At 43.4% G+C, this 14,195-nt stretch overlaps 1 protein-coding gene across 2 annotated transcripts in view; it reads left to right on the top strand.

Moving 5' to 3' along the window:
- The window catches only part of brf1a (BRF1 RNA polymerase III transcription initiation factor subunit a), a 146,450-nt gene that overhangs the window by 74,940 nt on the left and 57,315 nt on the right, over nt 1–14,195 (top strand). For both annotated transcript variants that reach the window (XM_041971648.1, XM_041971647.1), the window contains 3 exons: nt 8,948–9,009; nt 13,683–13,764; nt 13,933–13,988. In XM_041971648.1, the coding sequence (XP_041827582.1) occupies nt 8,948–9,009; nt 13,683–13,764; nt 13,933–13,988 (200 nt within the window). The remainder of the gene's footprint in view (nt 1–8,947; nt 9,010–13,682; nt 13,765–13,932; nt 13,989–14,195) is intronic.

The following is a 14,195-nucleotide window of genomic DNA, read 5'->3' as shown; positions in this document are numbered from 1 at the left end:
GGTAGTTTGGGTTTAAATGGGAACCAGTATAAAGGTAACAGAATGGTTTTCTGTAATATGGTCAGGTTTTGTGCCAGGAATCAGTAAAACTCTGCTGTCACCTTTGTTTCCTTAAAGCATCAATTACAGGACCGTTTGAAATAGAAGCACTTGTCCTAATGGCTGTCTTCTTTTATGACATATGTTCAAAGCACTTTGTGTTTGACTTTAAAAAGAAAAAATAAGCCTGAGCCAGAAGGTTTAAGCTCTCCTTCAGGAAAGGAGTGCTGATTATAGGCTGTAAGTCAGACTTTTATGAACAAAGGCTGGCTCGATGGACCCGGCGGGATGTTCAGATGTCATTTCTCAAACTGACCAATCCTATTCCGTATTGTTGGGCCCGTTTGACTGGACTGCAGTCTGATTCAGCTCAGGAGCCAGTGACTGATAGAAGACAGTATCTTAGCCAGACTTTTTCTTTCAATATGTAGTGAAGGTACACAGGATAAAATTTCACAGCAAGTGGTTAAACACAGGATTGAAATATATGACAAACATGAGAATAAAAATAAAATCTCATGTTGATTAAACATAATCATAGGGCTGGGCGATATGACCTATAACTATAACTGATATCCCAATTTATTTTTTTTTTTTTCTTGCTGCCTTATCCCGATACATCATGTATATCTCAATGTTTTGAAATCTCCTCTACAACTAAGCGTCAACCTCCACTGGTAAAATGTGAAGCCTATGTGGAAGTGCTAAAAATTGCCGTTCCCCCCTCATCCACTACGGGCTCCAAAACAGAGCAAATCCCCATAGACTCCCATGTTAAAAAGACCAACTTCACAGCAGAAATAAACATGTTTAAAGCCTGGTACAAAAATCCATTTTAGGATTAATAGGTCAAGTTTACCTTCATGACAGCTGTGAGGGGGGTTATTTTTTTCTAACTCATCCGTTTGGATGTTATTTAATCTTGAAATTCAGCATAAGTAGGGGCGTGGCCTTTTGGTTGACAGGTATCCACAACCGCGGTTTTTAGCCAGCTAACAGGGCCTTAGCTTTAGCCCGCCTACCTCTGTTAGCTAGTTAGCTACTGTTAGCTCCGGGTTAGCTCAGTTAGCTCTTAGCTACAGGCAGCTCGGAGTTTGATACACGTCAATCATCCACCCCCACCTTCACAGCCCCCTCTCAGCTCCACCTCTTTGCCCATTTTTGGATTTTTCGGGAATGACAACATGCGTGACGCAGCCAAGATGGCGATGGTGGGAACGCCCAATGAGCTTCAGTTAATCTCTTCAGAAACATTTGGGTGAGGCTCCGTCCGTCTTTTATATACAGTCTATGGGTCATACACTATAAATGATGAAAGCAACATAATCAAGTATAAAAATACACCAGAATGATTACATTTTGGTGCCCATAATGAATCCTAACCCAGCATCCACATCCTTTCTTCTCTGAGATCTCTCCAGCCAGTAAAAGTCAGTCCTGTGCTGGTTCTTGTCTTATCTTGTGCTCTCTCACTTTCTTTTTTCTTAACCTCTCTTCCTTTCGTTGGTTTAATTTTTTTACTTGCCAGGGACCAAGCACAAAAAATTTTATCTCAGACGAGAAAAGATGCATTGTACCACCTTTAGCCACCAGCCAGTTTCCATCTGTGGTCCCAGTACAGGTAAACAAATAAATACTTCTAGCATTTCTTTGCTGAACCAAATTTGAAACAGCCACTGTAACCATATCTATTTGGTGATGTGTGACGCATTGCCATAAAACAAAATCCTGCTGTAAACTGATGAAGTTGGGAATTGAGGTTGCTCAGCATCCGGATGCTCCAGGGCAGCAGTGGACCCAGAAATGTACATAATGAATATCAGTGAGTGTACCATAAAAAGGGATCAGAACAACAATTTTCAAGGTCAAAAATGAATTTGCTTTCATCAGGGGGCAGCACAAACCTGCCAAAGGTAAGTAGTGCTGCCTAAAATCACAAATACTTATGAGGGCTAAAATTCTGTGCAGGACTGGGGTATCTGAAGTTTGTTAAATTAGTGGTCCCCAAACCTGGGCCTCAAGGCTCACCGTCCCGCAGGTTTTAGATGTCTCCCTTCTGCAACACACCTGATTCAGATGAAGTGGTTCTCCAACAAGCTCTGAACAAGTCTGCTAATGAGCCATTAATTTGAGTCAGGTGTGTCGAAGCAGGGAAGTGGGCCAACCGGAGTTGGGATCCCCGGTTTTAAATTATCTCTTATTGACACATCCTGCTCAGTGAATCCTTATAAATGAGAAATCTGCAGCACTAGCTGGTGAAGCATGTTTGTATTCTAGCTGGTACACTTGAGAAACTTGCTAATTTAGAAGGAAACAGCTGCTAACTCACCACAGAGGTGGCCACATCTGGCCAGAGGTTTTGTTTAAAGCCTTGCTTGTTTAATTAAGAGGCGACATTTAGTGGAAAGTTGTGAATAATTGGGTTTTGTGGTTCTTATTACTAAAGTACTTAGTGTGTATTTGGGGATAGATGGATGGAGAACGAGGGGTTTTAATAAAAATGGAGCTTTGTGGCCCAGAGATTGGTGCATCAGAAACATGATGGGTCTTTCTTGGGATTTTTTGGGAAAGTGATAAATGTGTCTTGTACTATAGAAAAGGTTACACTCACAGTTATGAGGATAGTTGTCAAATATAATCAAGTGAGGATTCATTGTGTCTCCAATATTCTCATTATCCCCCAGCTCTAGAATGTTTATACCTCCTCTCTCTCCATTCTGTGAGCCTGAGGCAGAGGAGGGAGGATGAGGGAGGAGCAGGTGGTTGTGTGGGTGTACACTCGGTCTGGGGCTCTCCCAAGGTTGGGGAGGTCACGTTATAATGGGCTAGCTTGGCCTGCCCGTGTCAGCGAGAATCTCTCACTCTATTTATTGCCTCAGCTGGCTGGTTATATCTCCGGGGCAGAGCTGGCACGGAGCCTTATTACCTCACACTACTGCAGAGATGGACTTAAAAACCTGGAGCTGTTTTTCTTTCACATTTGAGGCACTGAGCTGAAAGTCTGGTCCAGGGATGTTTTACCATGCATGCAACAGGAGAGGTTAAATTCCTGGATAAGTAAAGAGTCAGTTCTGAGGATGTGACAGTCAGTCAGATTGTGATACCAGTGTTCACCTGATCAGGAACCTCAGTCCTCATCGGTCGGTCTGTTTGCAGCTGCAGTAACCTTCTGCACTAGATCTGATAACTAAAGCTGATAGTTGAGGGAACAGTTCTGTATCAATAAAAAAGGTGACAAAATATTAAAAAATCTTTCCCCACATTTCTGTGCGCTGCTTGCTCAGTTCAGATCGAGAGGTGCTGGTGTGTAGGAGAGGATCAGGAGCTGAGAGTCTGGATGTTGTGGGCTGCGTTTGAAGTGTGGATGATGGGCGAGGCTACACAGCCCCATTCATCCCTCAGATCTCACACTCCTTGTTTTTCCTTTCTTTTCTTTGGGAAAGGGGAAAGAGATGGAGGATAGACGGAGGAGCGAGGAAGGGAGGTGTGCAGAAGTCATTTACCCAACTCTTCTTTTTAATTTAGCCAGCGAGACTTTGTTAATTTTTTTTCCTGCTCTCCTCTCGTTGTCTTTGTCAGCATCTTCTTCCTCAGATCAGAGAGAGGAGCAGAGATCAGTGAACTCCTTAATGCTCATTCTTCTCTTTCAGCCTCAACCTTCTTCTGGATGAGCTTCTCTCTGTTAGTGTCTCACCAAGCATTGGTCGTTGTTTATAACCTTTTCAGTCTTCCCTGTCCTTCTCTTTGGTCTTTTCTGTTCTCTAACTCCTCCCAGACTGCCCTTCTGTTCATTTATTTCTCAATCTAACTGGACTGCCAACTTGTATTTATATTTTTATTAATCTTCCCTCCCCTTCAATGCGTCTGTTTGCACCCAACATGAGGACCTCAGAAACAGAAGCTGCCAATGTAGAAAAATTAGTTTCTAAAAGAAGCAGAACATCCATTGTATAGAATGGTTTGTTTCGCTATCACACAGCACAACACTGGTAACTATTTTCAGCTATTTTTTGCTGCATGGCTCTAAATCACTGATGTATCAAATCAGCAATGTACCATTAGACAGGAGTTTTAAAACATGACTCCACATGAATCTCCTTCAACACAGCACGTGGAAACTACTCTGAGAATAACAGAGTTTAGTGAAAATTGACGCCTCTCACCACAGTGGCCAGGCCAGTCTCATAAAATAAATAAACGCAAACAAGTTTTGCTTCACAACTTCTGTTGAGCTCTGTTCGGGGGGGGGGACTCTATATCTCTGCCTCATCTGTAAGCACTCACTCCTGCAGGGCCCATTTTTCCTGTTTGTGTGCTTCGGTGTCGACGATCTTATTCTGCTGACCACATCACACAGACTCGCTGCCAGCCGGGACGCAGCAGCGTGCAGGAGATGACTGTGCAGGGAGGGTATTATTGGCTGTTTGTGGAGCAGTCGGAGAGGGGCTGAAGGGTAAATGCGGGGGTCAGGTTACATGTCTGCGAGGAGCAGCGGAAAACAGAGTGATTGAGTTAACACAGATGGATCAGACTGCTGTAAGCCCATCCCTCTGCTCTGGCTCCATTTCTCCACAGAGCAGCTGTATTCCTGAAAAGAAAATGAATTTGGTGTCTTCTCTGACGTGTCTGCACTGTCTCACCAGAGGAAGCAGCTTACAGGACAGTAGTTAGAGGAGAAACACATTTACTGTCATGGACTGGCTACTTTAGTGTAATAAAAACAAGCTCTTAGAGGAAGCTGCAGGGAATAAAGTCAGATTTTTTATGAACTTTTCATTTCCTGTGGAGGTGAAAGTGGCATTAATCTTGCACTATATGATTTAGTTATATGACAAGGAAAAGATGCAAACTGCAGATTTAAAGAGCAATTTTGTGTGTTTTTGCATTAATACTAAGTTTATTGGGAGACACAGAATAACAATGATCTTTACCTAAAGTTGAATTTTTTCATGTCCAAGGTTTTAATTTAATTTCCCCTAAGTCCACCCATTGTCTATACCCAGCAGATACTTCTCAAGAGGCAGGCTAGACCCTGGACAGGTCACCAGGCTATCATAGGGCCAATACAGACAGACAAGCAACCACTCTCACTCACTCTCAGCAACAGTTTAGAATCACCACTTAACCCAGTGAGCATGTTGTTGGACCGTGGGAGGAAGCTGGACCACCCAGACATGCAAACTCCACACAGAAAGGCTTTTCTATCTTTGTCATGCACATAAAAAATAAATAAAAATTAAAAAAAGAGAATAAAAACAAATATATATATATTAACAGCATGTCTACCGCTTTATTGTTCCCCCAAAAAATACAGTTCTCACATAAAAGTGCGACAGTCTGCCTACTCTGTGGTAACCCTGGAGGGACATGCGTCTTACTGACAAACCCTAAAATATAAGAGAACAAGATGGTCTGTTGAAATGATATCCTGAAAATTCAGAATTAGTAAGAGATGCTTAATTTCAGTGTTTAAATTGCCCGGTTTGAAACAAAAAGATGTGGGCATTGGACAAGTTGTTAAGGTATTAGGGAACGCATAGCCATGACTTAGTTTTCTTGTTCCCGTATGTTATTGATCCATATTCTCTCCTGATTGCCACCAGAAGGGCCCCCCTAGATGTGTCCATGGCCAAAACAGTGTATCCCACCCCGTTCCTGACATGATCATCAGCGTTTGCTTGTAAAGAAACTGCAGACTGGATGAAACTGTATCTACTTAGTAGCTAACGAGGATAGAGTTAGACCAGGTTAAAAAGACGCTACATGAGTTCAGACCATTTGCTGTTTAAGCTTGACAATCAAGACTGAATCTTTTTAGAGTTTCTTTCTTCTTGTAGACCAAAACAGGTTTGAATCTAACCCGTGAACATGCATGGTGTGCTGTCTTGATGCACACTGTGCTTGTTTGTTAAGCTGTGTGGGAGATTTCGGACGAAGCGGATCAGGAATGTCTCAGTGAGATACAAGAGTAAAGTATTCAGAGACCATTTGATAACAGAAGAAAAATTGTTTCTATGTACATATATTCCAAAAAGTATTGAGATATCTGGCTTTACCTGCACATAAACTTTAATCACATCCCGTCCTTCATCTGTAGGGCTTGACAAGGAGTCGGCCCACCCCTTGCAGCTATAACGGCTCATCTGGGAAGGCTTGCCATGAGCTTTAGAAGTGTGTTCATGGTAAGTTTTGAGCATTCTTCGAGAAGCATATTTTGAGTTCAGGCTCTGGTGTTGGCTGTCAGTCTCCGCTCTTAATTTATCCTGAAGGTGCTCCATGAAGCTGAGGTCAGGACTCAAGTCAAGTTCCTCCACACCCAACTTGCTCATCCACATCTTAATGGACCTTGATTGGAACACTTGAGTTCAATAATTCGGAGACGTGTCCCAATAATTGGGACCATTACAGAGTTGGACTTCTTCCTACTCTCTTTTGAACATGTTGAATGGAGATGATTTTCTTTTGTTGGGGCTGACACATATTCGTTTCGTTCGCTCGCTCGCTGACATGTCAGATAGTTCCATGAAAGAAAACCACATAGAGATGTTCAGAAACCCTCTGAAGATTTTTCAGTGTCCTTGTCACTTGATTTTCTTCTTCTTACTTCTCCTTTAACCAGCCTGACATAAATCATAATCTCTGAGGGAGATAGTGGATCTTTTTCAGACCATCCACATGTTTTCTAAACAGTCTGACAACAATTTTCAGGCCAAAGAATCAAAAGAAAATGGTCTCAGAAGCAAATTCTCATAAGAGCCAGCAACAAGGATACCTCTCAGCTTGGTCAAAGCTGAACATATGAGCCAAATATACATACATACATGTTCTCATTAGTTCACCTTCCTCTACCTGTGAAATCCACATTGCATCTAAATGTCCAGTTATCCATCCACACAACAATCCTGGGGTAGAATAGCTGTACCTTCCTGGCTTTCCACAGATTGCCTGTAGAGTCAGACCTGCTTGCACACGCTTCCCTCCTCTTATTCCTGTTTTTTTCTTTTAAACACACATTCTGCAGTTGCTTACAAAGCCTAGGAGGTTCAGGACTGGCCAAAACAGCAGCAAGGCTACCGCTTTATGACGTCGACCTCTGAAACTTTCATGCACATGTTGCAGCTTGTTGTGAAAGGGTCTTTGCTCCTCTGTAGAAAGGAGGAAGTGATGCATGAGTCATGAGCGGTGCTCAACCCAGCGGTGGATGTTGGGTCACCATTGTTGAATGCAGATCATGATCCAGCCTCCCAGAAAGGTTTGCTTAAACCTCAATTGATGTTTAACTTGAGGCGGTGGATTCATGAAAAGAAGATTTTGTTCAGCCTGCAGGTTAAGGTCTCTGTTTATCACAGCTCTTTATTTGACACTGGGAAGATAAAAACATTGTTTGCCATCAGTGCTGAACTAAGACTCTAACGTCACCCATGCTTCCTCCTCGGCTGTCTGTTCTCATGAACATTTAAAGGACAAAAACAAAAAGAAAGCTAAAACATGGCGACTCCTATTGTCTCATAATTTTAGCTTTTCCTTCCTAACGTACTCATCCAAAGTGATTTTCTGAACCTGAGGTCTGCTCATTCTTCTGTACACTCCAGAACAATTTAATGGGTTAGATCAAATTAGCAAGTGTAGATATATCAAAGCGGGGCTGAATAATAACTCTGTAATTGCTCCCTCCCCTCCTCCCCTCTCTGGGTTTGGACTGGTGTTATCAGCTCTTTGTCTCTCTGCCTCTCTGCCTCCCGGAGCTTCGGATCTCTCCCAGGGCTTGTCTCCGTCTTATCTCGCCCTCACACTTCACGGAGAGGAAGTTCTTAGAGGGCTGGGCACGGCAGATAGCGACTGACCTGTCTCTTCCCTCTGGAGCGCTTTCTTTTTTTAGGAGGCTGCAATCTACTAACTGAACTCAAATGACTGACTAGATTAATCCCCACCAGCCTCTTTAGTTGTGCAGCGAACGCAGCTTTTACAGTCTGAGGATGGGTGTATTCCTCTCAGTCCGTGCACCTGCCTCCCCGTAATGAATCAGGAAAGCCGCCTGTCGACTCAGGTGGTGCTTCTTTGAAGCTGCTGCCTGGTTGGGAGTTTGAACTTCAGGATGCAGGGCCCTGCACCCCCCCTTGTGAAAATGTCAAAGGCAGAAAGCTGAAAGAAGTTAAATGACTCTCGTAAACCTGCCGCCCGCCACCCGTTTAAAACATTTCTTTCCATCTTTGCTGCTTTGATTGACTGTTTGATGTCTGCAGGCTGCTAGAAAACACTGCTTCAAAACAGCTAATCAAGGTGGAGAATCTTATAGAAGAAAAGCTGTTGAGTTTCCATTGATGCTTTACTGTCAAAGCCAACGCCCTCTCCCTCCTCAAAAAAAGAAAAGAAATTCTTTGATTTCTCTTATCAAAGTCAATCTCATTTTCCTCCTAAAAAGCTGAACTGTGTGCACATCTGGGGATTTGAAATGCCATTTTCTTTTATCATCGCGTTAAAATGTCTGTCGTTTCACTTTGGGCAATCAGCTCCATCTTGTAGAGGCGCAGGTAGAAAAATGCAGATTGCTGCTTCAGCATCTCCTCGTCTCCAAACACAAGTGCGCTGCAATCTAATGAGTGATTGTAATTGAAAGAAAGTGTGAGGTAGATCTGCTTAAACGCCAGTTAAGCCTATCAAGGTCTTATCAGGAGTCACAGTGTGTTTTATTTTCTGATTAACCCCTGATGGAGGTTTGATGTTCCACTGTTTCCACCAGGAGGAGATGGGTGGATGGCTGTTGGAGGTGTGTGTGTGTGTGTGTGTTTTGCTCTGGACAAGCTGGCGTTTCCTGCCTCGCCCTCCTGGGATGGGAACGCTACAGTGAAAATGTGCATTACAGCACTTTGTGTGAGCGTGTCCGTTCTGGTTGTTGTCTCCATGACAGATGGCGCCGCCGACAGCGGGGAGCTGGACCTGAGCGGGATAGATGACAGCGAGATCGAGCTGGTACGTAGCCGCCTGGGGAGCTTCAGTAAATACTAAACCAATACAGACGTTCAGCTCTTTAACATCTCAACCTTTAATTCTGAGTTTTAAACATCTGTTTGAATATTTCAGTGTAGTTAGAAGAGAAAAAATAAAATGTAAAAACATCCAAGTTTTGGGTGTTTTATGTCATATTTTGCTCTTTTAGCTGTGATTAGACTCCCAATGTTAACCATTGGAAATGTATACAAATCTCTAAATTTACAAGTCGTTTTCTCCTGATGTGTTTTCTACGGATGCTCAGAGTGGCCAATCTCACAACTATTTATTTTTGATGCCATTAACTCCAAATAACAATGTTTAAAAAATGTTTTTAAGCACAGACGCTGTGTGAAATAAGTCTACTGTGTCTGAAATTTGGAGTAAGGACACTAAAAATGACGGAGTTAAGAAACAAACCAATTCCAGGTAGGTTTTAGCTTTTATTTAAAAAGTGCCAATTCCTGACACATTTACAGACGGTCCAGTCCAGTTCATTGTAGTCCAGTTTAAACAAATCCATTATATTATCCACATTAGTCCAGTTTATTATAACTATGTAAAAAAAAAAAAAGACAAGAAAAAATAACTGTTTATATCAACCAATTTATAAAAATAAGGACCAAGCTAAGGAACCCAACAGATCAAATTAAATCTTCTTTCTATACCCTGAGCTGATGGTGGAGAGGAAAACATTAGAACCAGGAAGGAAACCCTCCATTAGATCCAGAACCAGGAAGGAAACCCTCCATTAGATCCAGAACCAGGAAAGAAACCCTCCATTAGATCCAGAACCAGGAACGAAACCCTCCATTAGATCCAGAACCAGGAAGGAAACCCTCCATTAGATCCAGAACCAGGAAGGAAACCCTCCATTAGATCCAGAACCAGGACGGAAACCCTCCATTAGATCCAGAACAAGGACGGAAACCCTCCATTAGATCCAGAACCAGGTAGGAAACCCTCTATTAGATCCAGAACCAGGAAGGAAACCCTCCATTAGATCCAGAACCAGGAAGGAAACCCTCCATTAGATCCAGAACCAGGAAGGAAACCCTCCATTAGATCAAGAACCAGGAAGGAAACCCTCCATTAGATCCAGAACCAGGATGGAAACCCTCCATTAGATCCAGAACCAGGAAAGAAACCCTCCATTAGATCCAGAACCAGGAAGGAAACCCTCTATTAGATCCAGAACCAGGAAAGAAACCCTCCATTAGATCCAGAACCAGGAAAGAAACCCTCCATTAGATCCAGAACCAGGAAGGAAACCCTCCATTCGATCCAGAACCAGGAAGGAAACCCTCCATTAGATCCAGAACCAGGAAGGAAACCCTCCATTAGATCAGGAACCAGGAAAGAAAACCTCCATTAGATCCAGAACCAGGAAGGAAACCCTCCATTAGATCCAGAACCAGGAAGGAAAACCTCCGTTAGATCCAGAACCAGGAAGGAAATGCTCCATTAGATCCAGAACCAGGAAGGAAACCCTCTATTAGATCCAGAACCAGGAAGGAAACCCTCCATTAGATCAAGAACCAGGAAGGAAACCCTCCATTAGATCCAGAACCAGGATGAAAACCCTCCATTAGATCCAGAACCAGGAAAGAAACCCTCCATTAGATCCAGAACCAGGAAGGAAACCCTCTATTAGATCCAGAACCAGGAAAGAAACCCTCCATTAGATCCAGAACCAGGAAAGAAACCCTCCATTAGATCCAGAACCAGGAAAGAAACCCTCCATTAGATCCAGAACCAGGAAGGAAACCCTCCATTCGATCCAGAACCAGGAAGGAAACCCTCCATTCGATCCAGAACCAGGAAGGAAACCCTCCATTAGATCCAGAACCAGGAAGGAAACCCTCCATTAGATCAGGAACCAGGAAAGAAAACCTCCATTAGATCCAGAACCAGGAAGGAAACCCTCCATTAGATCCAGAACCAGGAAGGAAAACCTCCGTTAGATCCAGAACCAGGAAGGAAACGCTCCATTAGATCCAGAACCAGGAAGGAAACCCTCCATTAGATCCAGAACCAGGAAGGAAACCCTCCATTAGATCCAGAACCAGGATGGAAAACCTCCGTTAGATCCAGAACCAGGAAGGAAACGCTCCATTAGATCCAGAACCAGGAAAGAAACCCTCCATTAGATCCAGAACCAGGAAGGAAACCCTCCATTCGATCCAGAACCAGGAAGGAAACCCTCCATTCGATCCAGAACCAGGAAGGAAACCCTCCATTAGATCCAGAACCAGGAAGGAAACCCTCCATTAGATCAGGAACCAGGAAAGAAAACCTCCATTAGATCCAGAACCAGGAAGGAAACCCTCCATTAGATCCAGAACCAGGAAGGAAAACCTCCGTTAGATCCAGAACCAGGAAGGAAACGCTCCATTAGATCCAGAACCAGGAAGGAAACCCTCCATTCGATCCAGAACCAGGAAGGAAACCCTCCATTAGATCAAGAACCAGGAAGGAAACCCTCCATTAGATCCAGAACCAGGATGGAAACCCTCCATTAGATCCAGAACCAGGTAAGAAACCCTCCATTAGATCCAGAACCAGGAAGGAAACCCTCTATTAGATCCAGAACCAGGAAAGAAACCCTCCATTAGATCCAGAACCAGGAAAGAAACCCTCCATTAGATCCAGAACCAGGAAGGAAACCCTCCATTCGATCCAGAACCAGGAAGGAAACCCTCCATTAGATCAGGAACCAGGAAAGAAAACCTCCATTAGATCCAGAACCAGGAAGGAAACCCTCCATTAGATCCAGAACCAGGAAGGAAAACCTCCGTTAGATCCAGAACCAGGAAGGAAACGCTCCATTAGATCCAGAACCAGGAAGGAAACCCTCCATTAGATCCAGAACCAGGAAGGAAACCCTCCATTAGATCCAGAACCAGGAAAGAAACCCTCCATTAGATCCAGAACCAGGAAGGAAACCCTCCATTAGATCCAGAACCAGGAAGGAAACCCTCCATTAGATCCAGAACCAGGAAGTAAACCCTCCATTAGATCCAGAACCAGGAAGGAAACCCTCCATTAGATCCAGAACCAGGAAGGAAACCCTCCATTAGATCTAGAACCAGGAAGGAAACCCTCCATTAGATCCAGAACCAGGAAGGAAAACCTCCATTAGATCCAGAACCAGGAAGGAAACCCTCCATTAGATCCAGAACCAGGAAGGAAACCCTCCATTAGATCCAGAACCAGGAAGTAAACCCTCCATTAGATCCAGAACCAGGACGGAAACCCTCCATTAGATCCAGAACCAGGAACGAAACCCTCCATTAGATCCAGAACCAGGAAGGAAACCCTCCATTAGATCCTGAACCAGGACGGAAACCCTCCATTAGATCCAGAACAAGGACGGAAACCCTCCATTAGATCCAGAACCAGGTAGGAAACCCTCCATTAGATGCAGAACCAGGAAGGAAAAGCTCCATTAGATCCAGAACCAGGAAGGAAAACTTCCATTAGATCCAGAACCAGGAAGGAAAACCTCCATTAGATCCAGAACCAGGAAGGACACCCTCCATTATATCCAGAACCAGGAAGGAAACCCTCCATTAGATCCAGAACTAGGAAAGAAAACCTCCATCACAACCAGAACCAGGAAGAAAAATAGTTTTTGTGGACTAGTTGGAGGTGGAGAGGACAGGAAGGAGGGGTCAAGTACCAAAACTCTAATCCAGGGATACTTGCTGAGAAGGAGAAAAACACAATGTTATATATTTCTGCACGGAGAGTAAAGAGAGCAGAGAGGAGCCCAGTGCATCATGGGATGTCCTAGCATAACAAACATTACTCGATGTCACGTTTAGCTGGAAGGCAACATAGAAATGTACAACTTAGCATCACACTGATAAAGTGTTCACCTAAATTGACCTTGTTTTTGGATGAAATCCAGTGTTTCCTCTGCTACGGCATGTCTTTTCTCCTTCTTTCTGTCCGGTGTTCAGTCCTGCGAACACAACCGCCATCATCGGACAAGCGATGTCAACCAGAGTCACAAAGAGATGCAGACAGCAGCGAAGTTTATGAAGGAAAACTGTGTTATTCACAGTCACCTTTTTTTCTTTTCTTTTATACTACAGTTAGTTTTCCACCGTTGTTCGAACAGCCAGGATAATGCACCAGTCCGTCCAGGTTTCTTTGACATTGCTAACGTAGTCAGCTTCTCATCTGTCCTGCTGTGACATGCACAGAAACGCCACCTCGGCTATGGTGAAGGGTCTACTGCTGCTGTTTGCCCGGATTTGTCTCTGTCTTTTAGGTCAGGACATTTCAGGATTTTCTTTTAACTCAACTGTACAACCAACAAACAGTCCCAACCTTAAAACCAAAGTTAAAGTTTAAGCAATTTACCATGTTTTATAAAGTCAAAATGATCTGTTATTAAATGAAATAGTTTTGTTTCTGTGACTCATCATGTTTAGCAGAGGTTGTTATATTAGGGTCCACATAATTAAACTGGGATGGATCTCACTGCATATGTAAGTCTAAGTGCAACATGTTGTAGATCTGTCTCCATACGCCCTGTCTAGAATTTATTGGTTCAGCTGACTAAATAAATATTAACGCCATGTAATAAATTAAATTGTGTTGGTGATTTAGTGTAATAATTTCTATATTTTTTGCTCCCTCTGTAGTATCTGCTGAGTGACAACGAAATCAAAATCAAGACTGCGCTCTGGATGGCAGAAAACTCCGACTACCTCAAAGAGCAGAAAGGTACTTTGGGGAAATGACCTGACATATCTGTGCAGATATGTCACACACACTTTATCATTAAAATGAAGGTAAACCTACGACGGAACCTGCCAGCGTTCAGCTGGTGATTTTTTTTTCTTACGGTGGTTTCTGTTGAGTTCGTGTGCTCAGACTGTTTCTTGTTTTCAGAAAAGGAAGCAAAGATAGCGAAGGAGAAGGAGCTCGGGATCTACAAAGAGAAGAAGGTAAGGCAGTCGGCCTGCAGACTGTCGAACACAGAGCGGTTTTTAACATGAGGTTGAGTCAGACAGAAAGTAATCTGACGTGTATCTGACACCTGCGCCCCTCCATGCGTCATAAACCCAGTCACCTTCAATGATCCTTTTAATCTGAAATGTCTCAGATTGTTTTTACATTACGTTTTGGACCAGGAGGCGACGCGGCATTTCACC

This window comes from Melanotaenia boesemani, chromosome 20, assembly GCF_017639745.1.
Source record: "Melanotaenia boesemani isolate fMelBoe1 chromosome 20, fMelBoe1.pri, whole genome shotgun sequence".
NCBI classification, from domain to species: Eukaryota; Metazoa; Chordata; class Actinopteri; order Atheriniformes; family Melanotaeniidae; genus Melanotaenia; species Melanotaenia boesemani.
Note: the sequence above shows the minus strand (reverse complement) of the source record. Positions and strands in the feature narration are given on the sequence as shown.